General features: G+C 41.2%; 1 protein-coding gene across 6 annotated transcripts in view; it reads right to left on the bottom strand.

Moving 5' to 3' along the window:
• Window positions 1–6862: 6862 nt before the first annotated feature.
• The window catches only part of LATS1 (large tumor suppressor kinase 1), a 58230-nt gene continuing 44058 nt past the window's right edge, over window positions 6863–21034 (bottom strand). For 5 of the 6 annotated variants that reach the window (XM_025381872.1, XM_025381866.1, XM_025381873.1 and 2 more), the window contains one exon: window positions 6863–10927. In XM_025381872.1, the coding sequence (XP_025237657.1) occupies window positions 10418–10927 (510 nt within the window). In that variant the 3' untranslated portion in view covers window positions 6863–10417. Of the gene's footprint in view, window positions 10928–18035; window positions 18135–21034 lie in introns of all 6 variants that reach the window. The other variant, XM_025381870.1, reaches the window with a different exon arrangement.

Genomic DNA, 21034 nt, shown 5'->3' with positions numbered 1-21034 from the left:
CCAAACTGTGACTCAGAAAATCTGAGATTTTCCTGGTGAATGGTCAGATTAATTTGCCAGAATCATAGGGCACACAAAACGAAGTTAGGGGAAAAGAGATAGAAAGATAGGTGCCAGCTAAAGAGTTTAAACTTTATTCAGTAGACAAAAAGGGATCCATTGAAAGGCTTCAAATGAAGACATAAGTTATATAGCAAATAGGAGGATTAATTTGACAGCTAAACGTAGGAAGTTTTGGAGGGGAGAGAGCATAGATTGGGGTACCGTTGCAAGAGGTACTGTGACCCCTGGAATTACACAGAAGGGGAATGGCCATAAAGACCTTCTTTACATTATATATTTGTTTCTCTTGCCCCAGTGAGTAAACTTAATGAAGTCAGATACTTTGTCCATATGAGTAGAGCAACGTCTGGCACATTGTAAGTGTTAATTAGATATTTGTAGAATAAATAAAATAAAATAATTTAAAAGAATTTGAGGGCTGGGTGTGGTGGCTCACGCCTGTAATCCCAGCACTTTGGGAAGCCGAGGCAGGCGGATCACCTGAGGTCAAGAGTTTGAAACCAGTCTGGCCAAAATGGTGAAACCCCATCTCTACTAAAAACACATAAATTAGTGGGCGTGATGCTGAGCGCCTGTAGTCCCAGCTACTCGGGAGGCTGAGGCAGGAGAATCACTTGAACCCGGAAGTGGAGGTTGCCGTGAGCAGAGATTGCACCACTGCACTCCAGCCTGGGCAACAGAGTGAGACTCCGTCTCAATAAATAAATAAATAAATAAAAGAATTTGAGACACTTTTTACATTTCATGAGAGAAATTGGAAAGGACTTTCAGGACCAGTTTATTAACTTCACTCACCTGGTTGATGCATCTGGCATTCTTCTATACTTCAAACATTTGAGCCATCTCCTGGGATACAGTATGCATAAGGCTAGAAAATCTAACCATAAGTAAGATTTACTGAATTTTTAGATTATGTCACACCATAGCTGCAACTAACAGACTGGGCCAGATTCACCAGTGTTCTTTACTAACCTTATACGCATTCTTCCTAAACAATAGTTTCCATCGCTGATCTGCTAATACCAGGCTGTTGAATGCTACCAAGAAAATCACATCACTGTGAAGATTGATGCACCATAGTTTCATATCTTTCTAACCCAGCTGAAACATTTTGCTGCCTGTCTCACTTCAGTTATGTCTCACACTTCCCATTAGTTGAGACTTTTATTTTTTGAAACAGGGTCTTGCTCTGTCCCCCGGGCTGGAGTACAGTGGTAGGATCTCAACTCACTGCAGCCTTGACCCACTGGGCTCAAGCCATCCTCCTGTCTCAGCCTCTTGAGTAGCTAGAACTATGGGCACCTGCCACCAAGCCCAGATAATTTTTAAATTTTTTTGTAGAGACAAGGTCTCACCATGTTGCCCAGGCTGGTCTCGAACTCCTGGGTTCAAGGATCTTCCCGCTGCAGCCTCCCAAATGGGAGGCTGATGGGATTACAGATGTGAGCCAGTGCACCTGGCCTATTTCAGACCTTTACCCCAGAAAGGCAGCTACCCAGCCCTTTCTGCCCTTTCAGTGAATTACTATGCCTCCAACCTCAAAGACATAGAAGCTATCAGAAATTCTCTCAATTTGGGCCAGGCACGGTCACTCGGGCCTGTAATCTCAGCACTTTGGGAAGCCGAGGTGGGTGGATCACCTGAGGTCAGGAGTTCGAGACCAGGCTGTCCAACATGGTGAAACCTCGTCTCTATTAAAAATACAAAAAGTAGCTGGGCATGGTGGCGCGCGCCTGTAATCCCAGCTACTTGGGAGGCTGAGGCAGGAGAATTGCTTGAATCCAGGAGGCAGAGCTTTCAGTGAGCCAAGATCACACCACTGCACTCCAGCCTGGGCAACACAGCAAGACTCTGTCTCAAAAAATAAAAAAAAAAAGAAGAAGAAAGAAAGAAATTCTCTCAGCTTGCTCACTGTGGCAGAGACTGGATGCCAAATACCCATTCTCATAACAGAACCTGGTTTGATAAAATCAGACCACCTGGAATAAGGACTATTTCCCAGACACTCTTGCTGCTAGATGTGACCATGGACCTAACTTCTGGCAGTGAAAGTGTTGTGTAGAACTTTTAGGAAGGCTTCTTTAAAAGGAGAGGCCATAGAAATCTCCCTCCACCTGCCCCCCTCTCTTTTCACCAGGTTAGAACAAGGAAAAGAAGGCTGGGTGCAGTGGCTCATGTTTGTAATCCCAACACTTTGGGAGGCTGAGGCGGGTGGTTGCTTGAGCCCAGGAGTTTGAGACCAGCCTGGGCAATATGGTAAAACCTCATTTCTACTAAAAACACAAAAATTAGCTGGACGTGGTGGCGGACACCTGTAATCCCAGCTACTCTGGAGGCTGAGGCACAAGAATTGCTTGAATCTGGGAGGCGGAGGTTGCAGTGAGCCATCGAGCCACTTCACTCCAGCCTGGGCGACAGAGCTAGACCCAGTATCAAAAACAAAAAACAAAAAACAAACAAAAAAAACACACCAAAAACACACACACCCAAGGTGTAGAAAACATAAGCAGCCAACTACTAACCAGAGCAAATTTTAGGTTGACAAGGACAGCAGAATTGAACAGATGAAGTGTGGGATGACTTTGTGGAGCTGCCATACCAGAAGTGGACTGCCAGCTTCAGACATTATATGTCTAAGGTATGGATGTTTTGGGTTTTATGTGCAGCTGAGCTTAACCTAAATTAATACTCTTACCCTCCCACTTAAAAACTTCTTTGCCTCACATCTGCCTTTTGGTTTTTGCCTCATGTCCCAATGAATGTGTATCTTCCTTTGTCTAAATCCAGTTCTTCCACTTGGATTTAAAGTTTTGAGTTGTTTTGTTTTTTAATTCCATTTTATGTTATATATTTGGATAGGCAATGCACATAATGCAAAATCAAATGATATAAAGGGCTATATAGTGAGAAGTATTTCTACGATTCTTGTCACCCTACAAATCCAGTTTACCATTCCCAGAGGCAATTGAGGATACCAAATTCAGGGCCGGGCGTCCCAGCACTTTGGTAGGCCCAGGCGGGTGGATCATCTAAGGTCAGGAGTTTGAGACCAGTCTGGCCAACATGGTGAAACCCCGTCTCTACTAAAAAACATAAAAATTAGCCAGGCATGGTGGCGGACACTTGTAATCCCAGATACTCAGGAGGCTGAGGCAGGAGAATCACTTGAACCCAGGAGGAAGAGGTTGCAGTGAGCCAAGATCATGCCATTGCACTCCAGCCTAGGCAACAAAGTGAGACTCTGTCTCAAAAAAAAAAAAAAACAAAAGATACCAAATTCACTCATTACCTTTTAGATGTATTATTTTAGTATACACTCAACTGGAAGAAATGGTGGCTGAACATAAAAAAGAATGAGTTAATGTCCTTTGTAGGGACATGGATGAAGCTGGAAACCATCATTCTTAGTAAATTTACACAGGAACAGAAAACCAAACACCGCATGTTCTCACTCACAAGTGGGAGTTGAACAATGAGAACATAGGGGCACAGGGAGGGGAACATCACACACCAGGGCCTGTCGGGGGGTGGGGGCTAGAGGAGGGATAGCATTAGGAGAAATACCTAATGTAGATGACGAGTTGATGGGTGCAGCAAACCACCATGGTACATGTATACCCATGTAACAAACCTGCACATTCTGCACATGTATCCCAGAACTTAAGTATAATTTTTAAAAAAAGGAAGAAAAAAAAAATGGTAGCTGAAAAAAAATCTTGCATTAATGAAAACCATTGCTCCACAGATTCAAGAAGCTCAATGAACCCCAAGCACAAGAAAAATAAATAAAATGACACCAGACACATCATAATTAAATTGCTTAGTATTGGTGATAGAAAACCCTTAAAAGTGAATATTGGTTCAAATATCACGGACTCTCAAAACTCATACCAAATTTTAGATTTTCTTGAGTAATCTTCCCTCCCTTCCCCTCTCCTCCTCTCTCCTCACTTCTCCTCTCCTTTTGGAGTCTCTGTCTCCCAGGCTGGAGTGCAGTGGTGATCTCGGCTCACTGCAACCTCCACCTCCCAGATTCAAGCGATTCTCCTGCCTCGGCCTCCTGAGTAGCAGGGACTATAGGCATGCACCACCACACCTGCTAATTTTTGTATTTTTAGTAGACACGGGGTTTCACCAACGTGGCCAGCCTGATCTCAAACTCCTGACCTCAAGTGATCTGCCTACCTCAGCCTCCCAAAGTGCTGGGATTACAGGCGTGAGCCACCATGCCCAGCCTTCCCTACATATTTGATTCATGATTCAGCCAAAGATTTGGGCCTTTCTCAGGCAAGATGTCATAAAAATGGAATACTTATCTAGTGCCATTCCTCTCTTCCAAGGATCAGCTCCCTTCCAGAATTTGCCTGGTCTTGTTCCATTCCAATATCTTTAGGTAGTTGGGTTTTTGCCCCCAGACTTTATAGTTGTTAGCTGTGATACAGTAAATCCATTAGGATCTGATTGGTTGTATTAGAAGCAGAATCTGGAATTATCTTTTAAGGTCATTTTGGTGACAGGTTGGATAATAAACTTAAGATACCAGAATAAAGTAAAGACTCATGTTAGAAAATTATTACATTAATTCAGGCTGATGAGGACCTTAACCAAATTAGTTAACAACGAGAATAAAGATGATGAATTAGAGAAAAACCTAAGAAGTAAAATAACTGAATTTTATGGTTGAGTCCACAGGAGATGGTCAAAATACAAAATGACTTTGTTAAGTCATTCTGCAAATCAGATTATACACTGATACAAATTATATGCTGTATTACTTAAGGTATAGGCTCAGCAGCAGTAACAAATGGATATATATTATATATATAGATATGACTTTTCTCCCCTCTCTCTCACATTCTGCAGTTGATCAGTTCAGACTGGAAAGACGACCCTGCTTCACACACTCTCTCAGGTAATCAGAATGTAATCATTTGGTTCATTCACCATCACTAGAGTATTTTTCTTTTTTTTTTTTTTTTTTTGAGACGGAGTCTTGCTGTGTTGCCGAGGATGGAGTGCAGTGGCTCAATCTTGGCTCATTGCAACCTCCACCTCCCAGGTTCAAGCGATTCTCCCGCCTCAGCCTCCTGAGTAGCTGGGACTACAGGCATGAGCCACTACGCCCAGCTAATTTTTGTGTTTTTAGTAGAGATGGGTTTCACCACATTGGTTGGCCAGCATGGTCTCGATCTCTTGACCTCGTGATCCGCCCGCCTCGGCCTCCCAAAGTGCTGGGATTACAGGAGTGACCCACTGTGTCCAGCCACTGGAGTGTTTTTCTAATGTTCATGGTCAATATAAAATCACCACTATGTACGTGTTCCATCCTGTGGGAAGAGGTAAAGAGCAAGTGGTGGGCAAACAATGTCAACTTTAATTATATGTATAATTTGCACATACCACGTCTGCTAATGTCCCAATGACCAAAACCTAGTCATGTGCCCAAAACTAATTACAAAGGAATAGGAGAAACATGGACTCTACTGGGGTAGTCAAAACTTAGAAAGGGATATTGGCTCTATTAGTAAAAGGAAAAGTGGGAGAGTGGATACTGGGGAGCAAGAGTGGCCTCTGTCATTTGTCAACCCCTCTGTGAGCTAGGTATTCATGAGAATCTTTTTTTTCTCCTGCAGAACAAATTTAACCCTTCCTCAAGGGAAACAACCCAAAGTTCCATTCATAGCCTAAATCCAACAAAATGTTCGGAATCTCTGGGTAGCTCTGTTACTGAAAGAAAGGAGGAAAAACTGGACAATAACTGTTTGGCGACCTCCCTCTACTCTTCACATACACAAGCAGATGTGCATGTGTGCGCGTGTGTGTAGCAAAGTATAGTCACAATTTTAAGTATACCAAATGTGGGCCCACAATGTAGTACAATAAACCATAGGAATAATGCAATTTGTGTCATCTGTACAACAGACTTATGTAGAACAAATACAAACTTACAAGGGAGTGCAAACAAGAGGATAAAAGAAGATATAATGATGGTAATGCTTAAAAAGAAGAGGAAAAACAGTACTTGTTTTTCATCCATATAAAGCTGATATAAGATATAATCTCAACATATATATTTTGACACAGTGGTTCAGGTCTGTAATCCCAATACTTTGAGAGGCAGAGGCGGGAGGATCGCTTGTATCCAGCAGTTTGAGATCAGACTGGGCAACTTAGCGAGACCCCATCTCTATAAATATAAAAATAAAAAATTAGCCACGTATGGTGGCACACTCCTTTAGTCCCAGCTACTTGGGAGAAAAAGGCAGGAGGACAGCTTAAGCCCAGGTGTAAGTTAAAGTGAGCTTTGATCATGACACTGCACTCCAGCCTGGGTGACAGAGAAAGACCATCTCTAAGAAATAAAACAAACAAAAAGGATTATAAAGAAAAACAGATTAACCAACAATTTTACATTTTAAAAATTATATACCGTAATCAAATGGTACTAAATGTAAAATTTAATCATTAAATTCTAAACCTGTAATCTAATGGAGGCCCTTAACAGGAAATACTGTACTTATATTGGACAAAATGAAAACATTAAAATGAAAACATGACATTTACATGATATTCAGTTTGCCTTAACCTAAGTACTATCATTAGTTATTTTAATTCCAAAGCATCAAAATTTTAATCATAAGTTTCTCAGAGAATAAAAATTTTAAATATTAAAATTTAACTGTCAGCCTGGGCGACAGAGCCAGATTCCATCTCAAAAAAAAAAAAAAAAATTTACATAAATTTTTGAATTAAAAAACAACAAAGTTAAGCAGTATAAAAATTAGCTTTCCACACATAATTGAAAGATTTGAATTTTTTTTATTATCCCAGCAAACATTACACTAGAGAAAATGATTGGGAAAATACAAATAAGTTCATTAAAAACACAGGCTGATTATTCGTATCTATTACATTCAGAATTATGCAAAACAATTAGTTATATTGCAAAGCTGTAATTCCTTTTCTAACAAAGCATGATTTTATAAAACTTTAGTGTTGCCACTGATTCAATTTTAATACAAAATACTTATATACACAATACAATATAAAAGTAAACTGTGTAGTGCCTTCCACAAAAGGATATATTAAGGCGCTTTACAAATATACCAATATTTTGACCCAAATTACTTTTTGCTTTAGATTAAAATGAACAGGCTAAATGTTCCACTTTAAATACCAAAGGGATTTCTGTTTATTAAATTTTTTGATCTAAAATACCTTGGGTAACAGCAGCAGCAATGTCTACAAATCCTCCCACTGTATTCTCTAATTTCTAACATATTAAGTCAGAATAAAACAATTCCACTCACAGTTTTGCACTTTGCAACAGCAGAAGGTAATAACTTTTTTAAAAAGTCAATCTCAAAGTGACTTTTTAGTCATACATTCTATAGTTTCTATTACAAATAAGAAGGTAGAAAAGATACAGCAGTAGGGCCTGCCTTATGATGTCACTGGACAATACATAACAGTATCTACAATTACATAATTATAGAACACATCTTATAAATACTATTGATATGCATAAAAAGGGTACGTACAATAAACACAGCAAGTTTTTATGAGAAAATTATTTTAAAAGAAAACATACAGAACCAACGTTTTCACTCCATTTCAATGGAAAGTATCTATATTTTTAACATTGTTTTTCTCATCTTTTTGGTCAGGAAGCACCAGATTCTATACTGGAAGAAGTAGATGTAGTTTTGGAATAAGACAGCTGATAAGTATATCCAAACTGTTAAAATTGCTGATACCAAAGGCATGTATACTGCTTCAGATAAATGGAAAAGGCTTATAGTATCAGAGGAAATTTTAAAAGAATACATATTTGCGCCAGGCGCGGTGGCTCACGTCTGTAATCCCAGCACTCTGGGAGGCTGAGGTGGGCATATAACTGGAGCCCAGGAGTTCCAGACCAACCTGGGCAACATGGCAAAACCCCATCTCTACTAAAGATACAAAAATTAGCTGGGCTTGGTGGCGCATGCTCAGCTACTTGGGAGGCTGAGGTGTGAGGACTGCGTGAGCCTCAAATGTCGAGGATGCAGTGAGCTGTGAAGCGCCACTGCACTCCAGCCTGGGTGACAGAGTGAGACCCTGTCTCAAAACAAAAAACAAAAAAAGAATACAAAATTTGTAGTGTCTGTTACATTTCAGCAATAGGGGGAATACAGATTTTGTGGGAAGGGAAGGGGGAGGAGACAGCACCTTAGATTTCCTACAACATAAATGTAACAAAGTTATTTTCTACTGTATTGCACCTTAGTCCAAAAGTAAAACAACTAAATGAAAATTTAAATAAATCAGATTGAAAAAGCCCAAAGAGCAAGAGGAATACCTTATAAATGTGAGTACCCACCTACAAATTCTTGAACTACTTTGTTTTGCATAGGATTTTATGGGACTAACCAAATGTTCCATGAACCATGAGGTGAAGACTGTCATTTCATGAGAGCACATTTTCTTATAAGTCCAATTAGAAATCCTTCAGAAATATTTCTGTATCAAGCTTGTAATGAGTCCAACATTTCAGTCCCCTCCAAATGATACATTGAAAACAAATTAATGTACCAGCAAGAGAGGCATTCATAAGGTCACCTTACATCACATGTTACAGACCTTTTCCATCACAAATTATCAGTTTATATAAGATGTGCTGAGTAGTGATTGGTAAGTTAAAAACAAAGTTCTTAGTTTAATATATCAATTTTCTCATGGGACAGAGGTCCATAACCTAGAGCCTGTGATAGGTTTCAATATGTCCAAAATCCCTTGAAACTGCATGCAACATTGTATGTGTTGATTTTTTTTTTTTTTTTTTCCCTGGGAAGAGTCCACAGCTTCCTTCAGATTCTCAAAAGAACCACTAACCCCGAAAGACCCATGATAACATAGTAGTAGGTTTCCAAGCTGAGTTCTGAAAGGACCACCTGTAGAAAGGTGGGAAGTGTGGGCTAGTAAGTGTTCTTTGCCCTGACTCTCCAATTCAACTGCAACAGCTCTGCCTTTAATTTTACTACATATATGGTTTCAATTAGCTTTTATGTGAAGAAAGCTAAAAGTATGAAAATCATTAAAATTATGCCTCCAATCCCCAAATAGTAACTTTTGATAAAAACAATCCCTTATCAATGGAGCTTAAGAAAAGGAAATAAAATACAAATTTTACTATGGTCAAAATAGAGCCTTTTTCCCCTTCCTAAAAGATAAGCTCATGTATTTTGGTATGAAACCTTAATCTTCCTTAGAACCTAAGCATTATACATAATAGGCATGTTGAACACATTATTTAACCTTAAATAAATTAGGAGGACTTGAATTTTCTACTAAGACCACTCTGTAAATTTTTCTAATTATTAATGGCCATCTTAAGAGTTAATTTTTTCACCAATTAATCTGCCCTTAGGTAAAATATTGCCAGATAGCCAGATTTTCCTTTGCCAATAACAATCTGTATATGCAGCACTGTTCTGAAAGAGGAAACAGGTAACATTGATAATATAATCAAAATAGTTACTATACAGGAAAAGTATATGAACATGAAAATAATTCTTTGCTTAGGATGGTGAAAAAAATTTTAGCTTTCAGTACTGAAAATTTTTATTTATGGCAGCTTTGTTCCCTTTTAAAATTGGAAGCAGCATCAAAAATAACAATATGGAAAAAAAGCTAGTAGTGCTTTGGCTTCTTTTAAAGCCAGTAATTCTTGAGAAATAAATGCAAGAAGATTAACTATTCCATGGGGGCGGGGAGATAAATGCATTATCTTTCCTTCTGACAAACATATTAATATTTTTTAACCCTGTATTCCTTAGTTTCAGGATGTGAATTATACAGATTAAGATTAGCCTAGGAACACTCACCAACACGATGGCTTAATTTCTCTAGCTTATTTTGTACCAAAAACAAGGTTATGAGGGGAAAAAAGAGCTCTGTAAATACGGGGTATGTTTCATATTTGGTTAAAGCAAGATAAAACTAAAACTGTCTTTCAAAAAAATTTCAAAAACTCTTGTCTTTTAAAATTATTTAGCATATATACAAATAGATACCAGATTTCTCCTTTTAAACAAAGCACTACTTATTTTAAGTACTTTAAGTACCAAGAACTGACTGTAATATTCAGTTCATAATTTACTTTTCTTATAACAATTTTTTTCTAAATGATTTAAACGGCTGGAATAAATTAACATTTTAAAAGGATTTCCCATAATTTAGGAAAATACAATATTGTACACAGAGCACACATATATAGCTCTGTCATATTTGCATAATTTTACTCTCAGAACCTCAAAACACCTCGCATTTCAGGCCCTTTTGCAAATTTTCATTACATTTATTTACTAGTGTGTTAAACATATACTAGATCGCGATTTTTAATCTCTGAGCCTGTGTTTTGATCATCTTCATCCGACTGCTGCTCTGAGCCTTGTGAATTAATGTATTCATATTCAATAGGCTTCGGATAATTATATGGGTAGCCATTGTCATCAAAAAACCTTCGGAAGGTAAATTCATAGAATGCATGTTCAGGATGCTTCCCATTTTTATACCATCCATTGAGAGTGTCATTTACATTTTCTTCCTCGTTATCGTCACTCCATAACTTATCAGGATCAACAGGATCAAAATTTGATGTATCTGTTGGGTGTGTGATTTTAGGAATGTATGAAGCAGATTGCTGTCTCAGGTCACTGGAGAAATCAATTGTTTTAAAAAATGGATGAGCTTTTATTTCATCAGCACCATTCTTGCCTAAGCGATCTTCGGGTCCTCGGCAAAGTTTAATAATAAGATCAGAAGCTTCAGGACTGAGTTTAGCTTGTGGTGGAATGTGAAGAGATGTTTGCCAGTTGATAACCTTTAAAGATTTTTTAAAATTAGGGGGAAGAGATAAATTAGAAAAATAAAAATTTCCTTCTAGTTTTATACCAAAAGTCTCACTGGGCTATTTTTGTATTTTAAATAAATTACATGATATTTTGCTGGAAAATAATTTGTTCTCCTATCCCATCCTCTCCAGGCAACTTCTACTCACATTATAAGACTCAGTGTCAGTTTTAATCTCCCCTAGTAAACCTTTTTGCCTGTGGTAGAAATGACTACTTCTACTCTGCCTCCCCTCTACCATATATTTATTTCTATCACATTTCTAATACCTTATGGTACCTATTTATGTTTATGTCCTACTGAAATATAAAATTCCATTAAGGTTAGGGATCATGTTTTAGTGGTCTTTGTATCTCCTAGTGCTCAGTAAATTGCCTGGCACATACTTAATACATTATGATAAAACTTTTTCTGGTGCCAAGCGTGGTGGCTTGTCTGTTATCCCAGCACCCTGGGAGGCAGAGGTGGGAGGACTGCTTGAAGCTGGGAAGGTTCAAGACAAACCTGGGCAACAAAGCGAGACCCCCTCTCTACCAAAAAAAACTTTAAAACTTAGCCAGGTATGGTGGCATGCATCTGTAGTCCTAGCTACTCAGGAGGTTGAAGCAGAAGGATTCCTGGAGCCCAGGAGTTTGAGGCTGCAGTGAGCCATGACTGCACCACTGCACTCCAGCCTGTGTGACACAGTGAGACATTGTCTCAAAGAAAAAAAAAAAAAAAAAAAAAAAAAAAAAGCTCTGGTTATGAATAAAATAAAATGAGGAAGAAAGGAATGCCAAGTGAAGTCAGACTACCTAGTCTCTCCCGCTGAACTCTTGGAGGCAGGGGAATTGGTATACAACTCCAAGTACAATATTAAATGGATTTGGGGCAAACTCTATTAAGTGGTAGAATTGTCATTTAACCAAGTTAAGATACCTTCAACTTGGGCAGGCACTGTGGCTCACACCTGTAATCCCAGCACTTTGGGAGGCCAAGGTGGGTGAATTGCTTGAGCCCAGAAGTTCAAGACCAGCCTGGGCAACACGGCGAAAGCCTATCTCTACAAAAAATACAAAAGTTAGCCAGGTTGGTGGTGTACATCTGTGGTCCCAGCTACTTGAGAGGCTGAGGTGGGAGGATCAGCTGAGCCCAGGGAGGCTGAGGCCGCAGTGAGCCGTGATTGTGCCACTGCACTCCAGCCTGGGTGACAGAGCAAGACCCTGTCTCAAAAGAGGAAAAAAAAAATCTTCAACTTGTTCCATGGTAGGTAGTCAATAAATATTTGTTAAAAAGTTTTAATAATAATGAATAAATGAACACTATAATCTTCCTTATTCATAGAGGAGCTAGTCAGCTACTACAGAGGGAAGAAAATATACTTCCTCTTCTATTATTTGTTCCTTTTAAAGTCTTACCCCAGATTAGAAAATTGAGATGCTTCAACTAATAATATAATATTTTAAAAACCTTCTTGGAAAAAAAAAAGATACAGTTAATAATAGTTATTTATGCTTCCAGTTCCATCACTTATTTCAAACAGGAGAAATAAAAAAAAAATACAATGAGATGAACAATTCCTTTTTTTTTTAAACAGAGGTTCGCTCTTTTGCCCAGGATGGAGTACAGTGGCGTGATCTCGGCTCACTGCAACCTCTGCCTCCTGGGTTCAAGTGGTTCTCCTGCCTCAGCCTCCTGAGTAGCTGGGATTACAAGTGCCTGCCACCTCACACGGCTAATTTTTTTTTTTTTTGAGACGGAGTCTCGCTCTGTTGCCCAGGCTAGAGTGCAGTGGCGCGATCTCGGCTCACTGCAAGCTCCGCCTCCCGGGTTCACGCCATTCTCCTGCCTCAGCCTCCTGAGTAGCTGGGACTACAGGCGCCCACCACCACGCCCGGCTAATTTTTTGTATTTTTTTTAGTAGAGACGGGTCTCACCGTGTTAGCCAGGATGGTCTCGATCTCCTGACCTCGTGATCCGCCCGCCTCGGCCTCCCAAAGTGCTGGGATTACAGGCATGAGCCACCGCGCCCAGCATTTTTTTGTATTTTTAGTAGAGACAGGGTTTCACCATGCTGGCCAGGCTGGTTTCGAACTCCTGACCGCAAGTGATCCATCCACCTTGGCCTCCCAAAGTGCTAGAATTACAGGCGTGAGCCACTGTGCCTGGCCAAGTTTAACATTTTTTATTTTAATGTGTATTTAGGATTTTTTAGTTTAAGGCAAAAAAAAAAAAAAGACTAAGCACAGCAAAAGATTCAGATAATTCAAAGATGGATGAATAAAATTATATAAACTGAAGCACAGAGAGAAAACATGTAGAATAAAAGAAAGAATAAAGCATAAGAGAAATGGAGGACAATATCAAAGGAATAGCATATGTATAATCATTAGAGTCTCAAAAGGTGAGAAGGAAGCAAAATAAATCTTTGAAGAGATGACAGAGAATTTCCCCAAATCGATGAAAGTCATTAATATACATTTCAAGAAACTGAGTGAATCTCAACCAAGAAAAATACAAAGAAAACTACACATAGGCACACCATGGTCAAATTGAAGAAAACCAAAGTTAAAGAGAAAAAAATCCTAAAAGCAACCAGAGAGGTCCCAGTTTTGAGGAGGTACTACGTATACTCTCCTGTCTCTCTCCCACAGAAGGCAGCTATAAAACCTGATCAGGATGCATGAAGCAGCTACTTCAAGACCCTGAAAAGTAAATAATAACAGGTAGATTTGGGGAGAAGATATAAATTTGAAGTACCATTAAACCTGGTGACCATTTAAAAAAAATAAGAGACAGGATTCTCACTATGTTGTCCACGCTGGTCTTGAACTCCTAGCCTCAAGCAATCCTCCCACCTCAGCCTCCCTAGTAACTGGGACTACAGGCCTGTGCCAGCATACCCAGCTCCATTTTTTTCACTCTAGTAGTCTGCAGGCTGGACTCAAGGTAGCCCAAAACTTGGAAGGAGCTGAGCACAGACAGAGAGCTAGAGGAGAAGTCCCTCTAGTTCAGGCTCAGGGAGTAGAAAAGGAGTTTCCTGGTAGCAATGGAGGTGACAATAAGAGCCAATATGCCCCTAAAACTGACAGATGAACCCTCCTCTCCAATTGGAAATAAAATAACAAAGCATGGGCTGGGCTCGGTGGTTCACGCCTGTAATCCCAACACTTTGGGAGGCCGAGGTGGGTAGATCACTTGAGATCAGGAATGCAAGATCAGCTTGGCCAAAACGGTGAAGCCCTGTCTCTACTAAAATACAAAAATTAGTGGGCCGGGCGCGGTGGCTCAAGCCTGCAATCCCAGCACTTTGGGAGGCCGAGACGGGCAGATCACGAGGTCAGGAGATTGAAATCATCCTGGCTAACACGGTGAAATCCCGTCTCTACTAAAAATACAAAAAATTAGCTGGGCAAGATGGTGGGTGCCTGTAGTCCCAGCTACTCGGGAGGCTGAGGCAGGAGAATGGCGTAAACCCGGGAGGCGGAGCTTGCAGTGAGCTGAGATCGCGCCACTGCACTCCAGGCTGGGTGACAGAGCGAGACTCTGTCTCAAAAAAAAAAAAACATTAGTGGGGTGTGGTGGTGCATACCTGTAATCCCAGCTACTCGGGAGGCTGAGTTAGGAGAATCACTTGAACCCAGGAAGCAGAGGTTGCAGTGAGCCAAGATTGTGCCACTGCACTCCAGCCTGGGCGACAGAGTGAGACTCCATCTCATAAATATATAAATAAATAAAATGATAATAAAGCATAGGGTCCCAATAAGATGGGTTGAATCTCTGTTGCTTGTTTTCTCTCTGTGTCCTTTTGCCACCTTGTCCTGGATTCAGGTGCAGTTATGAGATATTGGGTAAGTAAAACCTCACTTTCTGGTCAGAGAACTAAAATAGGAAGCCCCAGGGAACAGGAAGGTACTGGGGACATCACAGAGAGGGAGGAGATTGGGCAAGTGACCCCATTAAGTTGCTTATGAACTGCTGGGCTCCCCCTCCAAACTGTACCTATGTCAATCTAATCCTAAGGAGCGTAACAAAGACTTTGAGAACTGAACTAAGGAAAAGACCATAGCCTACAAAGAGATCTGCCTAGAAAGGAAAAAAGGCTTTGAAACTGACATTGAAATAAAAAAAGCCTGGTTGGAACCTGTGGCCTGAACCCAACCAGGTTTAATGCTTGTCAAAACAAGGTCAAAATTATCCATAAGATCCAGAGTCTCGGCTGGGCCCTGTGGCTCACGCCTGTAATCCCAGCACTTTGGGAGGCCAAGGTAGGCAGATCACCTGAGGTCAGGAGTTCGAGACCAGCCTGGCCAACATAGTGAAACCCCGTCTCTACTAAAAATACAAAAATTAGTCAGGCGTGGTAGCACGTGCCTATAGTCCTAGCTACCTGGGAGGCTGAGGCAGGACAATCGCTTGAACTTAGGTGGTGTAGTGAGCCAAGATTGCACCACTGCACTCACTCCAGCCTGGGTGACAGAGCAAGACTCCGTCTCAAAAAAAAAAAAAAAAATCCAGAGTCTCATAATGTGTTATTTAAAATGTCCAGGATACAATCCAAAATTACTTAGTATAAACAAAAAAACAAAAAAACCCAAAAAACCCGGAAAATTTCAACTAACATAGAAAAAGTCAGTCAGTATTGATATGACATAGATGCTAGAATTTTCTGACAAAGACTTGAAAGTAACCATTATAAAAATGTTCCAGGTCAGGCGCGGTGGCTCACGCCTGTAGTCCCAGCACTCTGGGAGACTGAGGCAGGCAGATCACGAGGTCAGGAGATCGAGACCATCCTGGCTAACACGGTGAAACCCTGTCTCTACTAAAAATAAAAAATTAACCAGGTGTGGTGTCTCTACTAAAAATAAAAAAAATTAGCCGGGTGTGGTGGCGGGCGCCTGTAGTCCCAGCTACTCAGGAGGCTAAGGCAGGAGAATGGCGTGAACCTGGGAGGCGGAGGTTGCAGTGAGCCGAGATCGCACTACTGCACTCCAGCCTGGGCGACAGAGTGAGACTCCGTCTCAAAAAAAAAAAAAAAAAAAAAAAGCTCCAAATAAGGATCAACACTCATGAAATGAAAGATAGGTCTCAAGCAAAGAAATTGAAGATATGAAGTATCAAAAAGAAATTTTATAATGGAAAAATAACCAAAATTAAAAACTCAATGGATAGTCTCAATAGCAGAGTGAAGATGTCAGAGGAAAAAAATCAGTGAACTTGAAGATAGGTTGATACTGGCCGTGCACAGTGGTGTCACTCCTGTAATCCCAGCACTTTGGGAGGCTGAGGCAGGTGGATTACTTGAGGCCAGAAGTTGGAGACCAGCCTAGCCAACATGGTGAGAACCCTGTCTTACTAAAAATACAGAAAATTAGCTGGGTGTGGTGGTGCGCCTATAGTCCCAGTGACTCGGGAGGCTGAAGTGGAAGGATCGCTTGAACAAGGAGCTTGAGATGGAGCTTGCAGTGAGCTGAGATCATGCCACTGCGCTCCAGCCTGGGCAACAAAACAAGACTGTATCTCAAAAAAAAGAGAGAGGTTGATACTAATTACGCAATTCAATCAACTGCTCATTCTGAAAAGCAGAAAACACAAAACCTTAAAATGTAAGTAGAATTTCAGGAATCTGTGGGACCACACCAAAAGGTCTAACATTCCTGTGATTAACATCACAAAAGAAAATGTGTGGTACAGATAAATATTTGAAGACATGATGGCTGAACACACCCCAAATTTGATCAAAGACATAAACCTACAGATTTGAGATGCTTGGTGAATACCAAACAGAATAAACCCTGAGAAATCCATGCCCAGACATATCATAATTATAATACAGAAAAAAAATTATTGAAAGTAGCTACAGAAACATAATGCATTATTTGAGGGATCTGAATAATTGCAGATGTCTCATCAAATTATGAATGACAGAAGGAAGTAGACATTTTAAAGTGCTATAAGAACTAAAACCCAGAATTTTGTATCAAGTGATAATATATATATTTTTTGAGATGGAGTCTTGCTCTATCACCCAGGCTAGAGTGCAGTGGTATGATCTTGTCTCCCTGCAACCTCTGCCTCCTGGGTTCAAGCAATTCTCCTGCCTCAGCTTCCCAAGTAGCTGGGATTACAGGTGTACGCCACCAGCCCAGCTAATTTTTGTATTTTAGTAGAGACGGGGTTTCAACATGTTGGCCAGTTTGGTCTCAAACTCCTGACCTCAGGTGATCCACCCGCCTCGGCCTCCCAAAGTGCTGGGATTACAGGCATAAGCCACTGTGCCCAGCCTCAAGTGATAATATTCTAAGGAAGGCAAAATAAAGACATTCTCATATGAAGAGAAATTAAGACTCTGTTATCAACACACTTGCTCTCAAGTATGTGCTTAAGGAAGTTGTTCAGATGGAAGAGATATGATATAGAAGGAATCTTGAAACAGCAGGAAAGCAGGAAGAGCAAGGAAAACGCTAAATATCCAGGTAAACATAAATGACTATTCGTCTCATCTTTTTTTTTTTATTATTTTTTTTTTTAGAGACAGGGTCTCATTCTGTTGCTCAGGCTGCAGGGTAGCAGTATGATTATAGCTCACGGTAGCCTCAAACTCCTGGGCTCAAGTGATCCTCCTGTGTCTGGAGTAGCTGGGACCACAGGCACGTGCCACCATCCACCATGCACAGCTATTTTTTTTTTTTTTTTGGTAGAGACACGGTCTATGATTTGTTACTCACGCTGGTCTTGAACTCCTGGCTTCAAGCAATCCTCTTGCGTCAGCCTCCCAAAGTGCTGGGATTGCAGGCATGAGCCACTGCATTCAGCCTCTCACCTTGAGTTCTTTAAAGAACTTGATGGTTGAAAGCAAAATTGTTACATTGTTGGATGAGGCAGGTTGTGAGACAGGGTCACACTTTGTTGCTCTGGCTGGTGTGCCCAGGCTGGTGTGCTTATTAGCTCTTACTGCAGCCTCGACCTCCTGGACTTAAGGGATCCTCCCACTTACCGGTGCCCCTGCCCCAAGTAGCTGGGACTGTAGGCATGTACTACTACACACCAGCATGCTAGGTTAATTAAAAAATTTTTTTGTAGAGACAGGGTCTTACTATGTTGCCTAGACTGATCTCAAACTCCTGTGTTCCAGTGATCTTCCTGCTGTGGCCTTCCAAAGCACTGGGATTACAGGTGCGAGCCACCACATCTGGCTGGATGAGGTTGTATGTATGTATGTATGTATGTATTTACTGAGGTGGAGTCCCCCTCTGTCACCCAGGCTGGAGTACAGTGGCGCCATCTCGGCTTACTTCAAGCTCCACCTCCCGGGTTCACGCCATTCTCCTGCCTCAGCCTCACGAGTAGCTGGGACTACAGGCGCCCGCCACCACACCCGGCTAATTTTTTTTATTTTTAGTAGAGATGGGGTTTCACCGTGTTAGTCAGGATGGTCTCGATCTCCTGACCTCATGACCCACCTGCCTTGGCCTCCCAAAGTGCTAGGATTACAGGGTGAACCACCGTGCTGGCTGGATGAGGTTTTAAGCGTATGTAGATGTAATGTATAAAATAACTACAAGCCAGGTGTAGGCGCATGCTTGTAATCCCAACATTTTGGGAGGCCGACGTGGGAGGATTACTTGAGCCCAGAAGTTCAAGACCAGCCTGGGCAACATAGTGACTAGTCTTGATTACAAAATAATAATAAAATTAGCCAAGGGTGGTGGCATGTGCCTGTAATCCAGGCTACTTGGGAGGATAACACAGGAGAATCTTGAACCCAGGAGGCAGAGGTTGCAGTGAGCTGAAATCACAACCCTGCACTCCAGCGTGGGCAGCAGAGCAAGACCTTGTCTCAAAAAAAAAGAAGAAGAAGAAGAAAAATAAAATAACTACAATATAAATAATAGTGAATAAAGGGACCTATATAGCATATGGTTCTACATTGAACTTGAAGTGGTAAAGTATAAATTCTAGGTAGATAGTGAAAACTTAGGCTGGGCGCAGTGGCTCACGCCTGTAATCCCAACACTTTGGGAGGCTGAGGTGGGTGGATTGCTTGAGGCAGGAGTTTGAGACCAGCCTGGCCAACATAGTGAAACCCTGTCTCTACTAAAAATACAAAAATTAGCCAAGTGTGGTGGAAGGCACCTGTAATCCCAGCTACTCAGGAGGCTGAGGCAGGAGAATCACTTGAACCTGGGAGACAGAGGTTGCAGTGAGATGAGGTTGCACCACTACGCTCCAGCCTAGGCAACAGAGTGAAACTGCATCTCAGAAAAAAAAAAAAAAAAAGAAAGAAAACAATATATATTTTGTAGTCACTAGAGCAATCACAAACAAAACTATACAAAGAGATAATAGTAAAAAACCACAGTAGAAAGAGATAGCACAGAAAATAGCACAGTAGGAAGCATCAGGGGTCTACCCATCCCTAAAATCAATCATTAAACTGGAAAAAGACTATCAGAATACTATTTTGGAACTTTGGAACCTTACAGCAGCCAGGAGAGTGCTTCATGAAGGGAGAGGCTGCTAAAATTTGGTTCAGACAGCAGCGTGTGTGAGCCCACTACCATCTACCATTCCTCAGTCCTGTGGCAGTCAGGAAAACCACAGCTTGCCTTCCTGGAGCAGCTGGTTAGTGCCAAGGTGGGCAGTAAGAACTCTGCCCTCCAAATATTTGAGGCTGTCCATCTTGGTTGGTGTTAGTGATTCCCTGAGGGAACAGCACAGATGCCTGTCTTTCTCTGACCTGCTCTGGCAGATTTAAAGAGACAGAGATCCATTCTTTTTTTGACCCAGACATTTAAAGAAATATGTCAGGTCACTGGCTTGGGTTACTTTTTGCCTTACTGTTGAGTTTTGAGGGTTCTTTATATATGGTAGATTAAAAAAACCTTTCTTAGCTATGTGATTTGTAAATATTTTCTCCCAGCCTGTAGCTTGTCTTTTCTCTTGACTGTTATCTGTGGTAGAGGGAAAGTTCTTAGTTTTGATGAACTTTTTTCTTTTATGGGTCATGATTCTGGGGTCATTTCTATGAACTCTTTACCTAACCCAAGCCCACAAAGATTTTCTCCTATGTTTTCTTCTAAAAGTATTATACCTTTAAGTTTTATCTATATATATGTGACTCAATTTGAGTTAATCTTTGTAAAGGTGTGAGGCTCAGTTTTTTTTTGTTTTTTTTTTTTTTTGACACAGAGTCTTGCTCTGTCGTCCCAGGCTGGAGTGCAGTGGCACAATCTTGGCTCAATGCAAGCTCTGCCTCCTGGGTTCAAGTGATTCTCCTGCCTCAGGCTCCCAAGGACCCAGGATTACAGGCATGTACCAACCACACTTGGCTAATTTTTGTAGTTTTAGTAGAAACGGGGTTTCACCACGTTGACTAGGCTGGTCTCAAACCCCTAACCTCAGGTTATCCATCCGCCTCGGCCTCCCAAAGTGCTAGGATTATAGGCGTGAGCCACTGCACCTGACCTGATGTTCATTTTTTTTTGTATATGGCTGACCAGTTTTCTCAATACCATTTGTTGGTGATCTGTCTGCTGCGACCTTGCAAAGTTCTGGGATTACAGGTGTGAGCCACTGCACCCATTCCAGCACTTTGGGAGGCTGAGGTGGGTGGATTACTTGAGCCCAGGAGTTTGAGACCAGCCTGGGCAACATGGCAAAACCCTGTATCTACAAAAAAAAAATACAAAAAATAAAAAAAAAAGCACCTGTGGTCCCATCTACCACGAGGCTAAGATAGGTTGCTTGAGCCAGGACAGAGGTTGCATGAGACAACATCATGCCACTGCATTCCACCCTTGGTGAAATGTTTTGATCCTATCTCAAAATAAAGTGCTGGGATTACAGACATGAGCCATCATGTTTGGTCCTCAAAGAATAATTAAGAATGATCAGGAGGCGGAGTGCAGTGGCTCATTGGGAGGCCGAGGCGGGTGGATCATGAGTTCAGGAGATCAAGACCATCCTGGCCAACATGGTGAAACCCCGTCTCTACTAAAAATACAAAAACTAGCTGGGTGTGATGGCGCGTGCCTGTAATCCCAGCTACTCAGGAAGCTGAGGCACGAGACTCACTTCAACCCAGGAGGCAGAA

The sequence above is a fragment of the Theropithecus gelada genome, chromosome 4 (assembly GCF_003255815.1).
Source record: "Theropithecus gelada isolate Dixy chromosome 4, Tgel_1.0, whole genome shotgun sequence".
Classification (NCBI taxonomy): domain Eukaryota; kingdom Metazoa; phylum Chordata; class Mammalia; order Primates; family Cercopithecidae; genus Theropithecus; species Theropithecus gelada.
Note: the sequence above shows the minus strand (reverse complement) of the source record. Positions and strands in the feature narration are given on the sequence as shown.